Source organism: Solea solea, chromosome 19, assembly GCF_958295425.1.
Source record: "Solea solea chromosome 19, fSolSol10.1, whole genome shotgun sequence".
NCBI lineage: Eukaryota > Metazoa > Chordata > Actinopteri > Pleuronectiformes > Soleidae > Solea > Solea solea.
Genome location: NC_081152.1, coordinates 16,526,324 through 16,543,929, shown reverse-complemented (window position 1 = coordinate 16,543,929; position 17,606 = coordinate 16,526,324). Strand labels below are relative to the sequence as shown.

General features: G+C 43.5%; 1 protein-coding gene across 1 annotated transcript; it reads right to left on the bottom strand.

The window, feature by feature from the left end:
- Positions 1-936: 936 nt before the first annotated feature.
- On the bottom strand, positions 937-16,234 carry LOC131446715 (chondroitin sulfate proteoglycan 4-like). The gene is made up of 22 exons (XM_058618123.1): positions 16,021-16,234; positions 13,732-13,895; positions 11,990-13,096; positions 11,227-11,634; positions 11,019-11,140; positions 10,521-10,629; positions 9,049-10,377; positions 8,654-8,746; positions 8,046-8,543; positions 7,784-7,915; positions 7,422-7,604; positions 7,155-7,337; positions 6,862-7,038; positions 6,577-6,775; positions 6,348-6,479; positions 5,565-5,740; positions 5,277-5,472; positions 4,993-5,164; positions 4,484-4,901; positions 3,760-3,912; positions 3,087-3,668; positions 937-2,489 (listed from the first exon to the last, which is right to left on the bottom strand). Exons 1-22 carry the CDS (start codon positions 16,082-16,084, stop codon positions 1,368-1,370), a joined length of 7,719 nt encoding a protein of 2,572 aa, XP_058474106.1. The 5' UTR covers positions 16,085-16,234; the 3' UTR covers positions 937-1,367.
- Between the last annotated feature and the right edge of the window lie 1,372 nt (positions 16,235-17,606).

The window sequence follows — 17,606 nt, the reverse complement described above, 5'->3', positions numbered from 1 at the left end:
AAATTCAAAAATAATACTGTGATAAAGTGGTATTTTGACTTTTGGAAGAGTGGAATTCACATAATTATCGGTTTTTAACATTTCCTTGTGTTATTACAGCTCTATAGCTCTATTTCACAGCATCATCACTAATCATGACCCTGTGTTGCATCTATATATATATATATACATATATATATATATATATCACTTACAATATGTTTAAAAACAGCTGCCCGATACATGCGGCAGACATGCACTTTTAAAAAACCCTGTCATCACTGGAAACTGGAGACACTTAATGGTCTTTAAAGCCACTAAAAAAACAAAACTTCAGCTTTATTTCTCCATGATCCTGAATGGAGGAGCGGATGCTGATTCAGCGCAAGTGTGTGCAAGTATATGCTAAGTGCCAAATGTGACATCTAGTGGACGTTCATGGGCTACTGCACCCTTTGCTGTGTCTCCTCTGCACTTAAGCTTTTTCCCCTTAAGTAAAAGTAAAGAATATACAGCATGTGATAGACCCTGCAGACAGGAAACACACCCTCAATCTCAAACAGTGTTGTCCTCTGCCATGATTTTGCTTGTAACTTCACTGTTGACTGCATTTATTAACACACACACACACACACATACAAGTATTAAAGAAATATTTTTTATTTAAAAATAAATTTTGCAAAGTGCATGGCAAACAGGCGCAGGAAACAAAAGGGTTAAGACTGACTGAAGATGTTAAAGTCCATCCAGAAGGGAGATGTTTACTTTACTGTATGTTATTACAGCTTACTATGACTTCATTAATAATCCATCAGAAACAGTATGGTGACAGGAAACGGAAAAGTGCAGCATTAAGGGTAAAAGTAGGAGAAAATTGTTTGGTCTTCAAAGTAAGTTTACAATAGGTCACAAAACACTACAACAAATTAGCTTCTAGGTGCGAGATAACAGTTACATGAGCACAAACGTGAAATTCAGCTACTTAAGTCTATGTTTTGCACCTTTGTTTCGGTTCCAAATAAATAATATTATCTATATAGATAATATCTAACCAGTGTTTTCAGGGATCAGTACAGTAAAATGTTTCATAAAGGTAATAATGATGGTTGTCTGCACTAACAACAGAAAAATACTATTTAAAAGGACATTTTTTTTGAAAATAGCAGCCTAAGGAGACATTTTGTTTGCTTCCTATACAGCTGGGTAATTTAATCCATATAAAATACTACTACAGTAACTGAAATAGTATGATTTCTTCATCAGGATGCAGATTGTTTCTGTTCATAGCAGATCAGATGACCACAAATGTCTCCGGGAGACTCGTCATAAGCCATTTACCACCAAACATACACCTCTAAGGCACAGTTTTCCTTGGAATCGCACCTTTATTAAACCCAGTACTGGTTGTGTTTAAGAGTCGGGGACCTGGCTCTCACCGAGGTCTTGAAGCCTGCAGTAACAGCTGGGGGTACATTACGACAAATCGCATTATCTCGTTCGTTACTAGCACCAACTCGAATATTCCCATGGCCTCCTCTTCCATCAGCGTCAATCGGCCCCCAGAAGGTCATTCCAGGGGCCAGACTCTGCCTCCTCCTCTTAGGCATTAGTTGTATCTTCGGTGAGGCGGGGCAGCTTGCCGGGCCGAGTGGGGTCACCACCACAGATGGCATCGCCATGCTCCGCTCTGGCCGGCCTAGATAAGGACTGTCCTCAGGGGGTAACGCTAACGCAGCCAGCTCCTGGATGAGCCGCAGCCGGGCCTGTTTCTCCTTTCGGTGGCGGAACACGAGAATCAAAACCACGAGAATAATGATGAGGAACAAACAGGCCAGCAGAGGCAGGATGATGAGGAGCGGGTCAGAGGCCGGACGAGGGACGACCTCGAAGTGAACCGGGTGGTTGTCAGGATGGATCATCGGGCCATGTTTGTCTGGAGGAGAGTGGGGTTGTTGAGCGTGACCTCCAGCTCCCTCTGCGGGACTCGCCGATCTCCCTCCGTGGCTTCCGCCGCGCGTATGGTTCCCCCATCGGCTATGAGGCCTCGACCTGTGCTGTGTCCTGTTGTGGTTTTTATGTGACAAAATGTGCGGATGCAAACCCACCTCAGCGCCGCTCTGGGTCGTGGATCCCCCTCGTCCACTCACTCTCCCGCCTCCGGACGTTGTCTTGTTATGTGTCGGCAGACGGGTCGTGGCGTGTTTGTGACTCGCGCCGTCTTCTTTGCTCAAACCACTCGCACCGTGACGCATCTGGTGGTGGGGAAAGATGGTGAAGTGAAGCTCGCCCTTCGCCGGCTGCACGGTTCCAGCCTTCACTAGGAAGATGAAGGAGTCATTGAGAGGTCTGGCGGGGGTGTGGCCTCGAGCCGTCGTGAGCTCCGTTTTGTTGCCGTGGAGCTGGTTGTCACCGTCGCTGAGCGACTCCTCGATGGCGACTCGTCCTTGCACCACATCTCTAAACGTGAACGACTTCAGGACTTCTGATGCTCGGTTTGGGTCATACGTCATCTGCATACGTACACACACACAAATATCTGAGTTTCAGAGTTAGGAACCACAATTATGTGGCATTTATAATTGATCTGATACTGTTTGCTCGGTTATGAAGTAATAGATAGAAATCTAAATGAGGGATCTCAAAATCAAATGACCTAGGGGTCACTGGGCATACTCTCGTCAGGTGGGCACCGGTCAAATGACAAAAACTGTAATTTTTTGGGGAAAAAGCAACTGTTAAGTAGCCCGGGGTGATATTAGCTTAAAATTACATCTCAATATTCCGTAATTATATTGTAATAATGATAATGGTGAAATTTCAAAATAAAAGTGTTCTGTGCTCTGGAATGAGGTAGCAAACATATTTAGGATGCAAAATGAATCTGTAAATAAAAAGAAAACAATTGGAATAACTCATTCGTAACTTGATATTAAGTGGCAGGCCGCATGAAAATGATTGTAGGGCCACATGTGGCCCAGGGGCCAGGATTTTGAGATCTCTGATCTGAATGCTTGGGCAGAACAATTTGGGAAAAGCATCTCATTATGTTCTAAAGGGGTTTGTTCCTTTTTTAATCTGATCAAAAGATTCCGAAAGAACGGCTTCACCTTGACTAGTTTTCCATGTTTCGGTGGAGACAGAACCTCAAAGACTGGGTCAGCTCGGCTGATTCTCGCCAGCTCGGACGCGTCGATCATGGCTTTCCCCAGCTTCACAGCAATACCACTGGGTACCCGCACCGGCTCCCTCAGGTAGACCAACGGCCGCACCGTTACCTCCACTGTCTGTGCCGTTACGTTCCCATAGTCCACACCAGGCGACGAGGCCGACACGGAGATTTGGAACATGTCCTCTGACTCGCTGAGATCCGTCATGTGGTAGACCACGCGGCCAAACTGCAGGTCCTCGTGGCAGAAGGTTGCGACCTCCTGGTCGTTTATAACGATGCGCCCGTGGCGAGGGTGTGTGGTGACGGTGTAGGTGATGTTGGCCTGGCTGCGACCGTTGGTCTGAGCTGCCAGCTGGGTGGTCGAGAGGACCACGGCGGTCCTGCCTTGTACCAGTGACAGGCCGGTGTTGTTCACGATGGAGACAGATGGCTTGATCACCTCCAAAGTGAAGAGTTTGTAGAGGGGGCGGTGATGGCCGTCAGTGACATTGAAGTAGATGACACCTGTCGAGGCCTCGCCCTGCGGGAGGGACACAGGAGAGAGGTGTAGTAGATGAGTGCAGTAGATGAATAACACAATATATACAAGGACCTCAGAGTCACTTTGTCACCTGCTGTATGAAATGCAGCCGCCCATGGTTGACGTCATACTGGGTGAAGGACGTCACAGTCTCTGGTCTTTCGCCCAGCGTAAGGTAACCATTGTTGGGTTGACTGATCACAAGGTAGTGCAGCTCCTCTGGAGGCGTGTCGTGATCCTCAACCTTAAAATACCACATTTACCCAAAGTTAACACTGATATTCAAACTGTGAAGTCATGTTACTTTATATAACATGTTAAAAACATGAATTTACAAAAAAGAGACATAATAGACTGAGTAAGATACAAAAGTTGACATGCAGGCAGAATCCATTAGGATTAAATGCAAGATTGAAAATCAATGGAAAGAAAGAAAACTTAATGTAGGATGGGAGACTATTCCAGAGCTTAGTCCTGGTTTATTTAATAAAAAAATTCTAATTAATGTGTGGAAGAAATATTTTTTTGATTGTTTATTTGGTTTTGGTAATTGTTATAATTAAGATTAAAAGCTTGTTCAGCAGTTTGACAGTCGCTGATGTCAGGTCTGATAGTTTTGCTTGTCAGCTGAAGGACACAGCTTATATTTTACACCCTTTCTGTTTATGAAGGACGAGACTGAGGCAGAATTATCAACAATTATCAATTATCAACAACAAAATGAATTCAAAGGTAAGGACTGTGGCTTTAAAATTGTTGACAAAAAAGTTAATAAATGGAAATCATTGATAACGACAGTTTCATTACAGACACACCTGCAAATAGTCCGGGCCAAGTATGACTCTCTCCCCAATCACCACCTTCATACTCGGGGATCTGCTCCTGATAAGCGGTGGCTGATCGTTGACTGGCGTCACGGTGATGTTGAACGTCTCCGTCACCACCAGGCCGTCTTTGATTTGGGGACGAGAAGCCGTGTCTGGCGACGAAAAGGTGGACGACGAGGCTGAATAGAGAGGGGAGAAGGAGTACGGGCCGGAGAAGGAACGAGAGGAAGACGCAGACAAGGACGTTGAGGAGGAAGAGGAAGAGGATAAGGAAGAGGAGGAGGAGCGATCCAGAGGAGCCACCCAAGCCTGGAACGTGAAGCTGTCGCTTGTCGTCTCAGAGTCGTCGTGGACATAGGTGACGCCGAACTTATTCAGGGTGATCTGTGTGAAATCTGGTGTGTCTCTGTAGGGGGATGAAAATGAAAATTTTGTAACACAGACAGATTGACAGACAGACAGATATTGGGACACAAGGAAAAGAGTCCAGTCTCTACCTGGTGATATTATATCCTCGTATGGACAGGGCTCCATGCTGTGGCAGAGAAACGACACGGTACAGGATGTGAGTGTCTTTCCGTCGAGGCTCTGGGACTTTCCCCAGGAGATTGGAGGCATCGAGTTTGGACCTGTCAATCGTAACCCTGCCCCCCTCTGCCACCACAGCACCTGGACGACAGAAGCAATCTGTTATTTACTCTAATATTTATTAATTAATTAAAACGTGTTCTGTTTAATAACACTGGAATAGTGGAGGAAGTGACAATGGGTTGTAGAGCACCTGCATTGTTCAGTAGTCTGGTGTTGTGTTGAGGGTTGTCATGATGTTTGTTAGCCAGGAAGGAGATTAAGATGGTGAAGGTGTGTGGAGGAAGGAAAGCAGGAGGAGAGGACACGGTGAAAGAGAAGGAATCATCAGCCGACCATCCGACTGTCTCTGGCTTGTTCTGCCCGTACAGGATAACCCCATCATTCACCTAAAAAAACAGTGATGTGAGGAATGAAAACAAAGATAAAGCAGTGTCTCATCTGGTGACATATCAACACTTTAGTATTATAATCCTCCCACCATGCTTTGTGTGAATGTGGAAATGTTTTGCGTTGAGTTGTCAGGCATACGACGGAGCAGGCGGCCGAGTTTAGGAGGAGCGGTCACTGCAAACACCACAGAGTGGTTCCTTCTGTTATCGCTGTCGCCGCTGGTTACCACCTGAAGCTCCTGCTCGGAGATCGGCGTCACAGAGCCTTTGAAGGTAAGACAGACACAGCGAGAGGAGTCACTGACACTTCCACTCAAACTGCCACAGAAAGAGACGACGGCCAAGAAAAAGGAAACATAAACCAGCAAGAGAGTGGATTTCGAGAGGGGATTTCTCTTGTCCTCCTCAAAAGTTAAAAAAAGAGTTATTTTAATAAATCTTTTCCAGGTGTTCCAGCTCAGGCTTAGGCCCACCAGTACAAAACTATAACGACCAATAAACTACCTAATGTGAGAAATCTGTGTACAGCAATCACTGCACAACTTTTAATGCTGAACTTACATAAAAGCACCACTTAAATGTTTGATGCTGGGCGGGTCTGACACAATGTAGCAAGATATTTAGCAATATTGCTAAAGTGATGTGATGTTCACCATGTCTGCCATAGTTGGGGGCACAAAAAACATTGAAAAACAGGGAGTACAACCTTGTCCGAGAGCTCTGTTTCAGCATAAATGTGTTTTCAGTAGCTGACATTCATGCTGATGCTTGGAAAATTGCTCATTTCTAAACTTCTCCGTCATGTATCATTAGCAAAGTGAAGGAAGAGTTTGAAGTTGGGTGTTTTATTGCATCTGTGTGACCTGTTGTACCTGGGTAGACCTCCATTGGATGGTTTCTCTGCAGAGTGAGGACCAGAGATCGTGCAGTGGTGCTAAAGATCTGACGAGGGGCAAAGTTGACACCATCATTTACCTGGAAGTGAAAGCCTCCAGTCAACGCACCTATACAAGAATAGAGCCAGTGGAAGACAAGTTATTTCATCTTTTATCCAGGGGTAAATAACAAGTTATATGATGCTAATAAACACTATGTGCTCACCACTGTGCACAAACACCAGTTGTCCACTTTGTATGTGACTCTGGGTGAAGTTCAGGATGTGTCTGGAGGGGGCGCTCTTCAGAGCCAGGTGCCCGTTGCTGGGTGGTGTGACCACAAACTCCAGCCCCTCAGAGGGAGTGTCAGGGTCCTCTGCACTAAGATCTTCTAAGGTGATTTCAGTCACCGAACCCACCCACACCTGAGGAAAATGAACAGCAACAACAATAGATGGATCATTTAGATAATATACCCAAACATGTCCAGAAGTAGCCCCTCAGTTCCTACCTTCAGACCCCGGTTGTTTGTAACGACAGGAGACTCGTCATTGACCGGCGTGATGCTGATGTGAACTGTGCAGGGCAAACTGTGTTTGCTGATTTCCGTCTGATTGGCAACAATAGTGAAGTTGTCTCCCTGTGTGTCGCTGCCATCATGGATGTAGGAGATGTACTTGCGTTCCACCTAGCAACAAATAAAGAGGGCGATTCATGTAGAAGAATGGATTCATACATAATATATCAGAGACGAATGGTTCCAGGCCAGACTCACATATACAGTTAAATACTGCTCAGTCAAACCTCAGTGTGTGTGAAAGCAGTGATGGGCATCCCCGGTATCCGGCTGTGCTCCAGGTGTCCATGCCGTGGTGGGACGAGGACTTGATACAGGAAGTTCATGCCTGAGAAGTGGTGATTGGCGACCTTGATGATGTCACTGGTGAGTGGCAGGGATGACCCCTCGTCAAGCATCAAATCAGACACCTGCAAAATCAAACAACGGAGGTAAGTGATTGATCAATGGAAGAGGTTTTTAGAGGTTCATCTAACATGAGATGTATGCTGTACCTGTAGAGGGAGCAGGATGGGAATAATATCGATCTCCAGCACAATGGGTCCAACCTTTGTGACTCCATTGGTTGCCTCCAACAGAACAGAGTCATTGGTGCTTCCTGTGGCCTGTTGATGATAGACAATCAATCCCTGGTTCACGTCATTCTGGGTGAAGGTCATCTGCTGCTCTCTGATGCCCTGCAGGAAGGAACAGGAACAGGAACAGGGACAAAAAACATGTCAAATGCTGTATTTGTGTAAATCCTTTGACCCTAAAAGTGTTCCATTTTCTTTGTTTTCCTTGGATAGATGAAAGTGAAGTAAAAGTAACTTTTGGGGGGTTTGACAGGGCTAAACTCTCATTATGTTGGCTGCACCTGAGAGAACTGCTGTTCTCTATGGACGATCTGGTGCTGGTTGAAGGGGAAGGATCTCTGAAGAAAGCCCAGGGCGGGAGGACTTTGTACAGAAAAAATTATCTCAGAAGGTTGGCTGTCCTCATGGACCACCTGAAACACAAAAATGGGAATAGTTTAAGTTTAATATTATGGCAAACACACCAAAGAAGAAGAAGCTATTGAATAGTTTATCAGAGGAAAACTAGATGACTACAAAATATTGACTGACTAACTGACTTGCCTCTAAATGTTCCCTGCTGATGGAAACATTCTGTCCTTCTGGCACCACAACTGGACGGTTACTTATGACCGTTGGCTCCCTCTGATGACTCTCCAGGTACATCTTTACCAGCACTCCAACGTCCACTTGGACCTCCCTCCTCCCTCTGTCCACTCGCCTATCTGTGCTCTTTTCCCCTGCTCGTGCCGTCACATTGAACCAATCTGACAATTCCTGGCTGCCGTCGTGGCGATATGCCAAACGCCCTTCCACCAGGTCCCGCTGGGTGAAGCTTTTAATTGCATCTGCTCCTTTTGCAGTGTCACAGTCGCCGTCATTGAAGCAGAGGAAACCGTGTTTAGGCGGACGGAAGACGTCGAACGTCACTTCCTCCGGGTCTCGGATGTCAAGGTTGCTGAAGATGCTGAGGTTAGCGGAGGTCAAGGTCGTGACACCACCTTGCTGTACCAAGAGGCCGGTGTTGTTCTCCACTTGCAGGTAAGGATCCTGGGCCATCACCTGTGTAACACAAAAACTAACCCATAAAGCCATTGACTTGCTTTTTTCTTGTTATTTTCACACTTTACTTTGAACTCATATTACTTGTTAAGTGAAGACATTATAATCACCTCCAGCAGAGTGGACACATAATGTTTCCCATCCGAAACAAAAAGCACAAAACGCCCGAAACTCACTCCTCTGTGGACAAATAACACCTTTTTCTGGAGAAGAAAGGAGATGAGATGAGGGGTATGAGTTGGTTTATCACATAACAAAATCCAAGAGGCTTTTCTTGTTTCCTATTGTTAAGTCACCAAATTTGAAAACCTATTTTTGAATTGTTGAGACAGGGTCATTATCCAGGTTTCCATTATATGTATAACTCATCAGGCCACACATATCTCCACCATTTAATGTAAATCTACCTACTGAAATCATGAAATAAAACTGGAACTCTGTGATTCTAGGTCTCCTACCACCAGGATAACAAAGTCCATTCACATCATGCTTAAATCGTGCTAACCTGCTCAAGGTCCCGCTGTGTAAACTCGTACAGTTTGTGATTGGGATTACTGGCCAGCACCAGGTCTCCCATGGGAATCCCCCTTCGAGTGTACACCAACCAGCTGTCCTCAAAGTCGGAATCATCGTCCCTGTAGCAAATGTCCTTCAACGTCACCAGTCTCTGGCTATCGCGGGCCACGTGGAAAACTTTATCGACGACCCTCGCAGGTCTCTGATCATTGACAAGCTGCACTGAGATGTTAAAGGCCTGCTCTGCAGTGTGTCGCTCCTCTTTCTTGCTGGTGTGTTTATGTGGTTTGTGCACCATGATTTGAAATGTAAAGGAATCCTGCTTGGTTTCGCTGTCATCATGAACGTACATGATCCTCTCCTCCATAATATCCCGGTTTGTGAAGAGTACCACATTGTCGTTGATGGAGGATGAGTTGGAGAGGTTGATCTTCCTTATCTGTCCATGCATGGGGCTCTTCGTGACGGTGTACTTGACTTCACGGTTACTTGCGGTGTTGGTGAAGAGGATGTCTTTAGTAATGACTTTACTCCCTCCTTCGAGTATCGTAAGGCCTTCGTTTACGATGGTGATGGCCGTCGACTCATTTTTGATGTTGATTCTGAAGTCGTAACTTGTCGAGCTGGCGTGTGCTGAAAAGACCCGAAAGCGGAATGTGTCTCTTGTGTCGTCGATTAGCCTGTTGTACAGCTCGTACTTCACCAAACTGTCTGTGATATTTTTCTGGCTGAAGGTTGAATTCTTGAGAAGAACTTTGTCTTCAAGGAGTAGTCGACCTTTCTTTGGCGCAGTGAGAAGTATGAAGTGGAGGTTGCTCTCATTGAGCCTAACCCCCTTTGAAACAACATGGAGGTTCTCAGGGGTCACAACAGCTGGCTGAACACTGTTGACCTCCATTTTGCTTCGTGTGACCTTGAAGTGGATCCAGCGTACCATAACAGGGAAAACAACCTCCTCAGTAGCATTGGAATTAATGCTGACTTTGCATTTGAACTGATCCGTGATGTTGTTCTGGGTCTGAAGGCCTCGGTAAGTGCTGAGGTATCTGATACGTTCTTTTTCTAGAAGTTTCTGAGAGAACGAAGTTGTCACTTTCCACTCGCCACTCGAGTGTAACCGCTGGAGCTCGCCGTATTGCGGGGACTCTGTCATGTCATATCGAATTTCCACTGCTTGGCCAGACACATTAACTTGTACTGCAAGATGGCTGGTTGTGATGATAGAGGCCTCGCCTTGATTTACCTCCAATCCTGTGTTGTTCACCAGTTTGTGTTCAAGTGGCACTGCCATGATCCGCAAAATGACTGTGTTGCTTGACTGCAGAAAAGAGAGGGAACAAGGAAAGAGATCATATGAGAAAATAAAGGAGGAGAAAGCCTATAGCCACTACTATAAGTGGACAATGGATATCTTTCTGGGATACCAAGCATTTACCATTCTTTTGGACGCAGTACACTTACCTTCTGCCCATCACTGACCCTGAGTGGCAATCTAGCGGTGGAGACCCCACTGTGGACAAAGCTGATCTTACCATCCTCCAGGTCATGTAGGGAGAACAGGTTAATGGCTCTAAAGGACAAATGTAACCATGTTAACTCACTGTTTGTAAGTTGTGCCCTTCTTTGTCCGAAACTGACATAGTGACGGTCAGGAATGGCTACAGAATTGTGTGAAGGTCTCACTAATGAATATGATAATAAAGGCAAGCAGGCGCTGGCAATAAAGTTTATAAACAATTTCAAAAAGCTGTCAACTCTCGTATGGCCCATCCGGCTTTGATTTCTGATTTTGAACGTAGATTAATATTACACGTATATAATAGCGTCAATGAATCTCTGTTCTGGTCAGAATAGTTTGTTTTCTGCCCCCTGTTATCGTCACTTATCCAGTAGACTTGAGTGATTGGTTGTAAGAAGATTTGTGAGGCATTGTAAAGCCTCACAAGCCATAGCACCAACCTATGTGGGTAATCCTCATGCTCAAGGTGTCCGGCCTCAGCGTGGAGGTCTCCAAGGGAGCTGAACAACAGCTCTGCAGGACTGCTGTCAGGATCCAGCACTCTCAACATATCTGCTGTCAGCTGTGGAAATTAAAAATGTACATCATTTTATTCCCTTATGCTTAGCTAATACAAATATTCACATTATCCTCTTCTGCTGTGCTTACCTGTCGCTTGGACTTCTCCAGCAGAGTAAAATGATTGCCCTCTGGGAGGCTGAGCACTGGTGCATCATTTACAGGGCTAATGATGATATCAAACCGATGCAGACGTATGCCCCTCTGAAGCCCAGGAGGCTGCTTCTTAGTGGAGAACACTGAAAAGATGAAGAAGTCACTCTGGTCCTCTGATCCACTGTGAACATACATCACCCGGCCCTGCCATAGGTCAAGCATACTGAAAGTCCTGTCCTTCTCTTCTGTTCCTAATGCGATAGTCCCCTCTTTGCCCTCATCTTGTATTCCATCAGCGTCTGGACTGAGGTCCAGCTGGAGCTGGCCATGAACAGGCTGTTCCTCAATGTGGAACTTAAACTGGGAAGGATGGATGCCTAATTTACGGAAATCCAGATTAACCTGAAGAGAAGTGCAAATAGAAACAATAGTGCATTTTTACTTTTATGAATAACAAATCTGTCTTTAAATCTGTCTTTAAATTTAAAATTCTGATTTAAAAGTGATGCATTTTGTGTTTTTCCCATTCCAACAATCAACAGACTATTGTGTGTCTAGAGTAGGTCCCCAGGACCAGGATTGATAAACACTGGTCTAGACCACTGTGCTACATTCCCCAACAGAGGGTGCACACAGATGGTCGAGATGGGTTATGTTGTTATCCCTCAGAACATATGACAATCAAAACTTAAAAAAGCTGAGAAAATGAAATGAAGTGAACCAAGCTGTACAGCTTGGTGGAGCTAACAAGTCTTACCTTGATGTGTTTGGGTTCCAGTGGTGCCCGGCCTCCCTCTTCTACCTCTAGCTTTCTCAGAAACAAAAAGTTAGGGTTCCTCTTATTATTGATCGTTGGCTTTGGGGTTGTAATATTAAACTCTGGACTAATTGTTGAGCTGTTGGGGGTCACCACCACAATGGCTTGTCCCACCCGACAGCCCACAGTGATGTCCTTAGTGACAACAGCATGGGGGAGGCCTGTTCTTTGATTGTTCACCCTTATTTCCCGAAGGCAGCCTTTAAAGGAGCCTCCTCCTCCTCCTGACGAGGCAGAGAGCAAACCAGCTTGCGCTGCCTCTCCACGTGCTTCTTCGTTTAGTCCTCCTAGAAAAAGAGGCCCTTCGAGTTGGATGATTTGTAGCTCCAGACTTGAATTAGTCTTGATTAACTCCTTGTCTAGCTTAATCTGGATGCTGTGGGGTAGCAGGTGAAGCTTGATAGAGTACCAGGTGTGATTGCTGAAGACATTCGTTAGGGATCGAAGCTCGACTTTACTCCCCTCTCCATGTCCAATTGTTGCCACCAGGTGACCTTCTATAATCTCTATGGCAACAAACACTCCCTGGTTGCCAGAGCTATATAGGACCATACCATTATCTTGTCTTGCAGATGGGTGAAGTTCACATTCAAACACTCCTTCTTGTGGTACCTCCCATGGTGGGATTGACATGAAGGCTTTGGAGCTGAAAAAACTAATTGGTTCTTCTTCTGTGGCAGAAAACTGCATATTACACCCTAAAGATACCTCATGGACACTCTTATACCCAGAATACCGTCTCAAGCTGGACAGTAGGTTGTGTTCATTGAACACCACTTCATCCACACAGCCTCTAAACCCAGTGGAGATGTTGAGTAGAAAGGGGTAGTTCAGACCAACTGCTCCACCGACAAAAAGTCCAACCTCAACGCGGAGTTCCACATCTGGTCCTGGCATATGGAGAGTGGTGACAGAGTTTTGGTCCACAGTCATGGTGACATTATGTTGGTCATGGATCAGCTCCATAGAGTGCCACCCCAGGTCACTAAGGTTAATGCCCTTTTGTGAGCGTAGTAAATGCTCACCTGAGCCTAGGTCCAAACGTACCTAAGTGATGAAAGAGGAAGCAAAGGGGGAAAGAGTGGTGATACAAATGTAATAACCAAGACTCATGAAATGAAAGTCTCTGATTTCCGTTTTTAAGCCCAAAGACAAGTTGACATTACATGGTGATTAGATCTTGTAGGCTAAATTGAGTCATTGTGTATGAATTGTGCATCAATGCATATTTAAGAACCATTCTACAAAGAAAATATAACCAAATTGTAGCTGATTTACTTTGTTACTCGAGATTTCATTAAACTATTGCGGTCCTTTCACTTAACTTGGTCATGATGGAACTTGTTCTGAAATGAAGTCAATGCCAAAGGGTTTATTTTTTTCCTCTGTGTGAGCAATCCGACACCAGGCTTTTAGATGTGTTGAGTCTTCTCTCCTCAGAATAGTAAATGCCAACATATATGAGCTAAAATGTCCCAAGGGACAAATATTTGCTCACGTTAGGAAAGTGCCAGGCATCTTTTATTAGTGTCTCTATAAAGTTACCACTTGACTGAACAGGTTATTTCTAAAAAATCCAAGCAGTGTTGGCTTTTATAAAACATAAAATGATATATAGCCCCTGAAATATGTGCCCTTTAAAGGACAGGTTAACTACTGCTCCAGTATGTCCCATAGCCAACCTGCAGATGGCCAGATATCAGCTCCAGCAGCAAGAAGTCTCTGTGTCCTGCTGCCAGAAACAGCAACCCGGCCTGACTGGAGGTTCTAAATCGGACGTGGAGCAAGTTCTGAAATGATGATTCCACTGTCCGCAGGTGGATGTAGCCATCGCCATAGAAAGACACTGCAACAATAACAAAAGAGACAAAGATGATAATTTGAGGCAAAAGTGTGACCATATCAAACATAAAGTGACATAAAAGTGGAAAGGTTTTACTTTATATGTTTGTGTTACTACATGTATATTAACATTATGAAATGAATTGACTTAAGTGTAGTTTCTGTAATTCTGTGGTGCAAGTATTGTGCTGTTTTTGTCTAAGCGGAGTAAGAATCACATCAACAAACACGCTTTAATTCACAGCTTTCTTAGGAGACGATTGTGTGGCTAAACGATGTAAATGCACATCTGAAACAAATACAATAACATTCAGTGACTAAATGCCAAATCAAAGACTATTCCATTAATTTGTAGTGACCATTTTATCAATATGGTAATGACTGTGCACTTTACACCTGCTATCTGAATTCAATTAATGGCAGTTAATGTACTCTAGACGAGGTCATTCTGAACTGGCTTTATGCTAATTAGACTTCAGTTTGACCCAGAGGTCGATATACCTTTTTTTTGTTGTAAAAACATGGAAGCTAGAGCTCTGGAAGCACAAATATAAATTAAATATGTAATATAAGTGCACCTTATTGCCAAGTTAAATAACATACAGCTATTGTTTCTTAGAACTTGGAGGCTAACCAATTACCTCAACATATAGTGCAGTAAAGCTAAATGCTAACAACAGTGAACTAGCATGCTCACACTGACATGCTAACCATGGTGTTAAATGCTAGTATTTGCTAATTTGCTACTAAACACTTAGAGGATAATCAAATACTTAGGGGAACAAGAATGTCTGTCCCAAATTTAACTTAAATTCAATCATTCATTTATTATTTGGACATATTTTATACTATTAATCATCATTTTTATCTGTATAATTGCATTAGTAAGAGTGCACTTACTGTAGCATTTAGTGGTGAAGCCAATTACCCTGCTGCTCTAACAACTGTGTATAACAAAGTAAAACGGTCTATGCTCTGATTGATCTGACCTACATAACAGTATCGGAGCACTTTGTCAAAATGGCTGTCCATTAATGGTAACCGCAACACAAAAAGTAGAGGTCAACAGATTGTATTTGTGTGTTTTCAGAAGGATGATTCGAATACAAAGAATATAAAAACCTGTATGTAACGTATTTAAAACGAACAAAATGTTTGACACTTATGCTGTGCTGTGTTGTTAAATATGGTTCTTAACTGTCCATATAGTAAAGATTTGCATTTTTTACTGTTCTTTTTGAGTTGTCAGAACAGTTTTTATATATTTGTGTCATTGTGTTGTCCCAAACTCTCCCAAGTAACTCTTAAAAACTTTGATTATTAGGTTTATAATCAAGGATATAATTTGGACCCAAAGAGAATCACAGGTTGGCCCAGCATGCAGCCGCACTGCATAAACCCTATAATAAGCCTGTTGTCTGTGTATGTCTGCACATGTACATCTAATCTGTCTCTATGTTACCAGTGAACACTGGATTATTATTAATCCCCCGTGCACTCACTGCCTTTTATGTGCTGCTCCCATGAGCAGGTGTAAGGATTATAAAGAGACATGTGCGCAGCTATGTGAGGTGTTCCTTACAGCCAATTAAGAACTATTTTCCTGAACATGTGGCAGCCATTGACATGGTTATGTCAAATGTGTTGATATTCAATGGATGCTTTTGTGATTGTGAGGTAGTGCACAACTCTGGCACTGTTGTTAAAAACGAAGTCAAGTATTATATGAATGCTGTTGACGTAAATCATCACCAGAATTAAAAATATAGATATTTTTATGAATCAAATGTTTGGCTTTCTAGGACGACAGTTAGAAAATGGAGTTCAGGTTGTTCTCTATGATATAAGTATCTCAAAGCCTCCTATAGTTCAGTATTTAGTGGCATAGTTTACTATGTAAACTGAACTTTTAAACTACATTTAAAAGAAATTGCACAAACAACAATGATTATCTTATTTAATCTATAACATCACTCGATAGGGACTACAGTTTATGATATTTAATATTACGTTTACAGTGTTTTAAGTTGTGTTACAGCACTGCAACCATGTATTACGCAATAATACAATATTACAGCATGTCAGTTCTCTGTTTTAACTTTTAAGTAGCAGTGATTTTCTCTCCTTACCTGCATTAACTTGTCCTGTGGAAATCAGCAGGAACAGAAAAAGCTCAGCCACCAAACGTCCCATTGTGTGTTAGGCCTGCATTCAGTGTTAACTTGCATTCAGTTGGGAGCAACATCTGGCTGCTTGACTTTGCTATATCCACTGTTTTTCCTACACAACTGCTGCATGTCTGCATGTCCTTCCCCACCACTGACAACTTCCAGGCAGCCTCTGCCTGCTATGCTGGCTTTGGATTTCAGCCTTTGAAAAGAAATGTACCTGAGAACAGTGAGGTGGAGCTTCTGATCCTCCCCCCCTCCACTCTCTCAACGCTCATACCAAACATGAACACATGAGGGAGCTGTTACCACAAATACTGTGAGTGTATGTGTGAATGTCAAAAAAAAGTCATAAAGTGCCATAAAATACAGAACAATGTTGACATACACTTTTTAAACCTCAAAATAATTATGTTTGGTCCCAAAGAAAACAAAGTTATCCTCTTTTTTGATAATCGAGGAGGAAAAAAACAGATAATATTCAGATTTATGTAACTAAAAAACCCACTCAAACTCAATCAGTTATCAAAAATATTAATCAGTTATTGTTGAAGCAGCCAAACTCTTATTCAAATTGAATCCTTCTATTTTATTGAAGTCAAAAACTACACAATGGCACTGTAATTCAGCATGTGTGATGAAGACCAGGCTTGAGGTAGAACGATGACGACAACCTGCAGAATAAACAGCTGGAATCTGTTTGGAATCTGGTCACTGAGTGAGGGAAAGGCACTGCTTTGAATTAAGCCGAGGACATGAAGGAAACGGGGAACAGGTTTCAGAAAAGTCTGGGGACATCTGGTGGGCAGATGGAATAAAACAACAGACATACAGTAACAGTACATGTATTCATTTAAAACAAAACACACACAAAAAAAGAATTAAAAGCATGTAAATAGGTCACAACAGAGACAGTGGCACTAGCTGATTTGCATTGAAAAAGGCCAGAAATGACAAAAGGAAGTGGAAGAAAACACTGGTGGGAATAATAAAAGGCTACAGATTATTTACACACATTTAACAAGAGAGAGAGAGAAAGGAAGTAAAGGGGAACGAGAGGTTAAAGGCGGGAAATAGCCGGCTGCTGATTGAGGTAAAGTGGAAGTTTGGGTGTGATTGTTCAAACAGCAGGACACACTGTGATGTCTGTATCCTGAACTCCTCCACCCTGTAACCGACACACACACACACACACACACACACATGCTGGTTTCCATGACTTCAGAAGACATTGAGTCCTTAACCTTAACTTAACCTAACTTTAAAACGTGTCTTCACCTTAAAAAGTAGTAAATAAAGTCATCGGGACATGATTTTTGTCCCCATACGGAAGACAAATCCCCATAATGTGACTGTGTAAACACATTTAGGTCCCCACAACATGAGGAATACCAGGTGTACACACACACACACACAACACTGTGCAGTTAAGTTGCAGCTTGACAGAGTTGAGTCTATTAAAATGAAAGAACACATGTGGGCTTTTATCCGGCAGCTGATTCAAACTCTCCTTCCCAGCTTGGGAGAAGGCGCTGCAGTGTTCGGCT

Excerpts from the sequence above, each read along its gene's own strand:
- LOC131446715 (XM_058618123.1), bottom strand. The coding sequence starts at position 16,084 with ATGGGACGTTTGGTGGCTGAGCTTTTTCTGTTCCTGCTGATTTCCACA. Across the intron at positions 11,635-11,989 it reads TGGAACCCAAACACATCAAG|GTTAATCTGGATTTCCGTAA; the intron begins GTAAGACTTGTT and ends ACTTCTCTTCAG. Across the intron at positions 6,480-6,576 it reads ACTGGTGTTTGTGCACAGTG|GTGCGTTGACTGGAGGCTTT; the intron begins GTGAGCACATAG and ends ATTCTTGTATAG.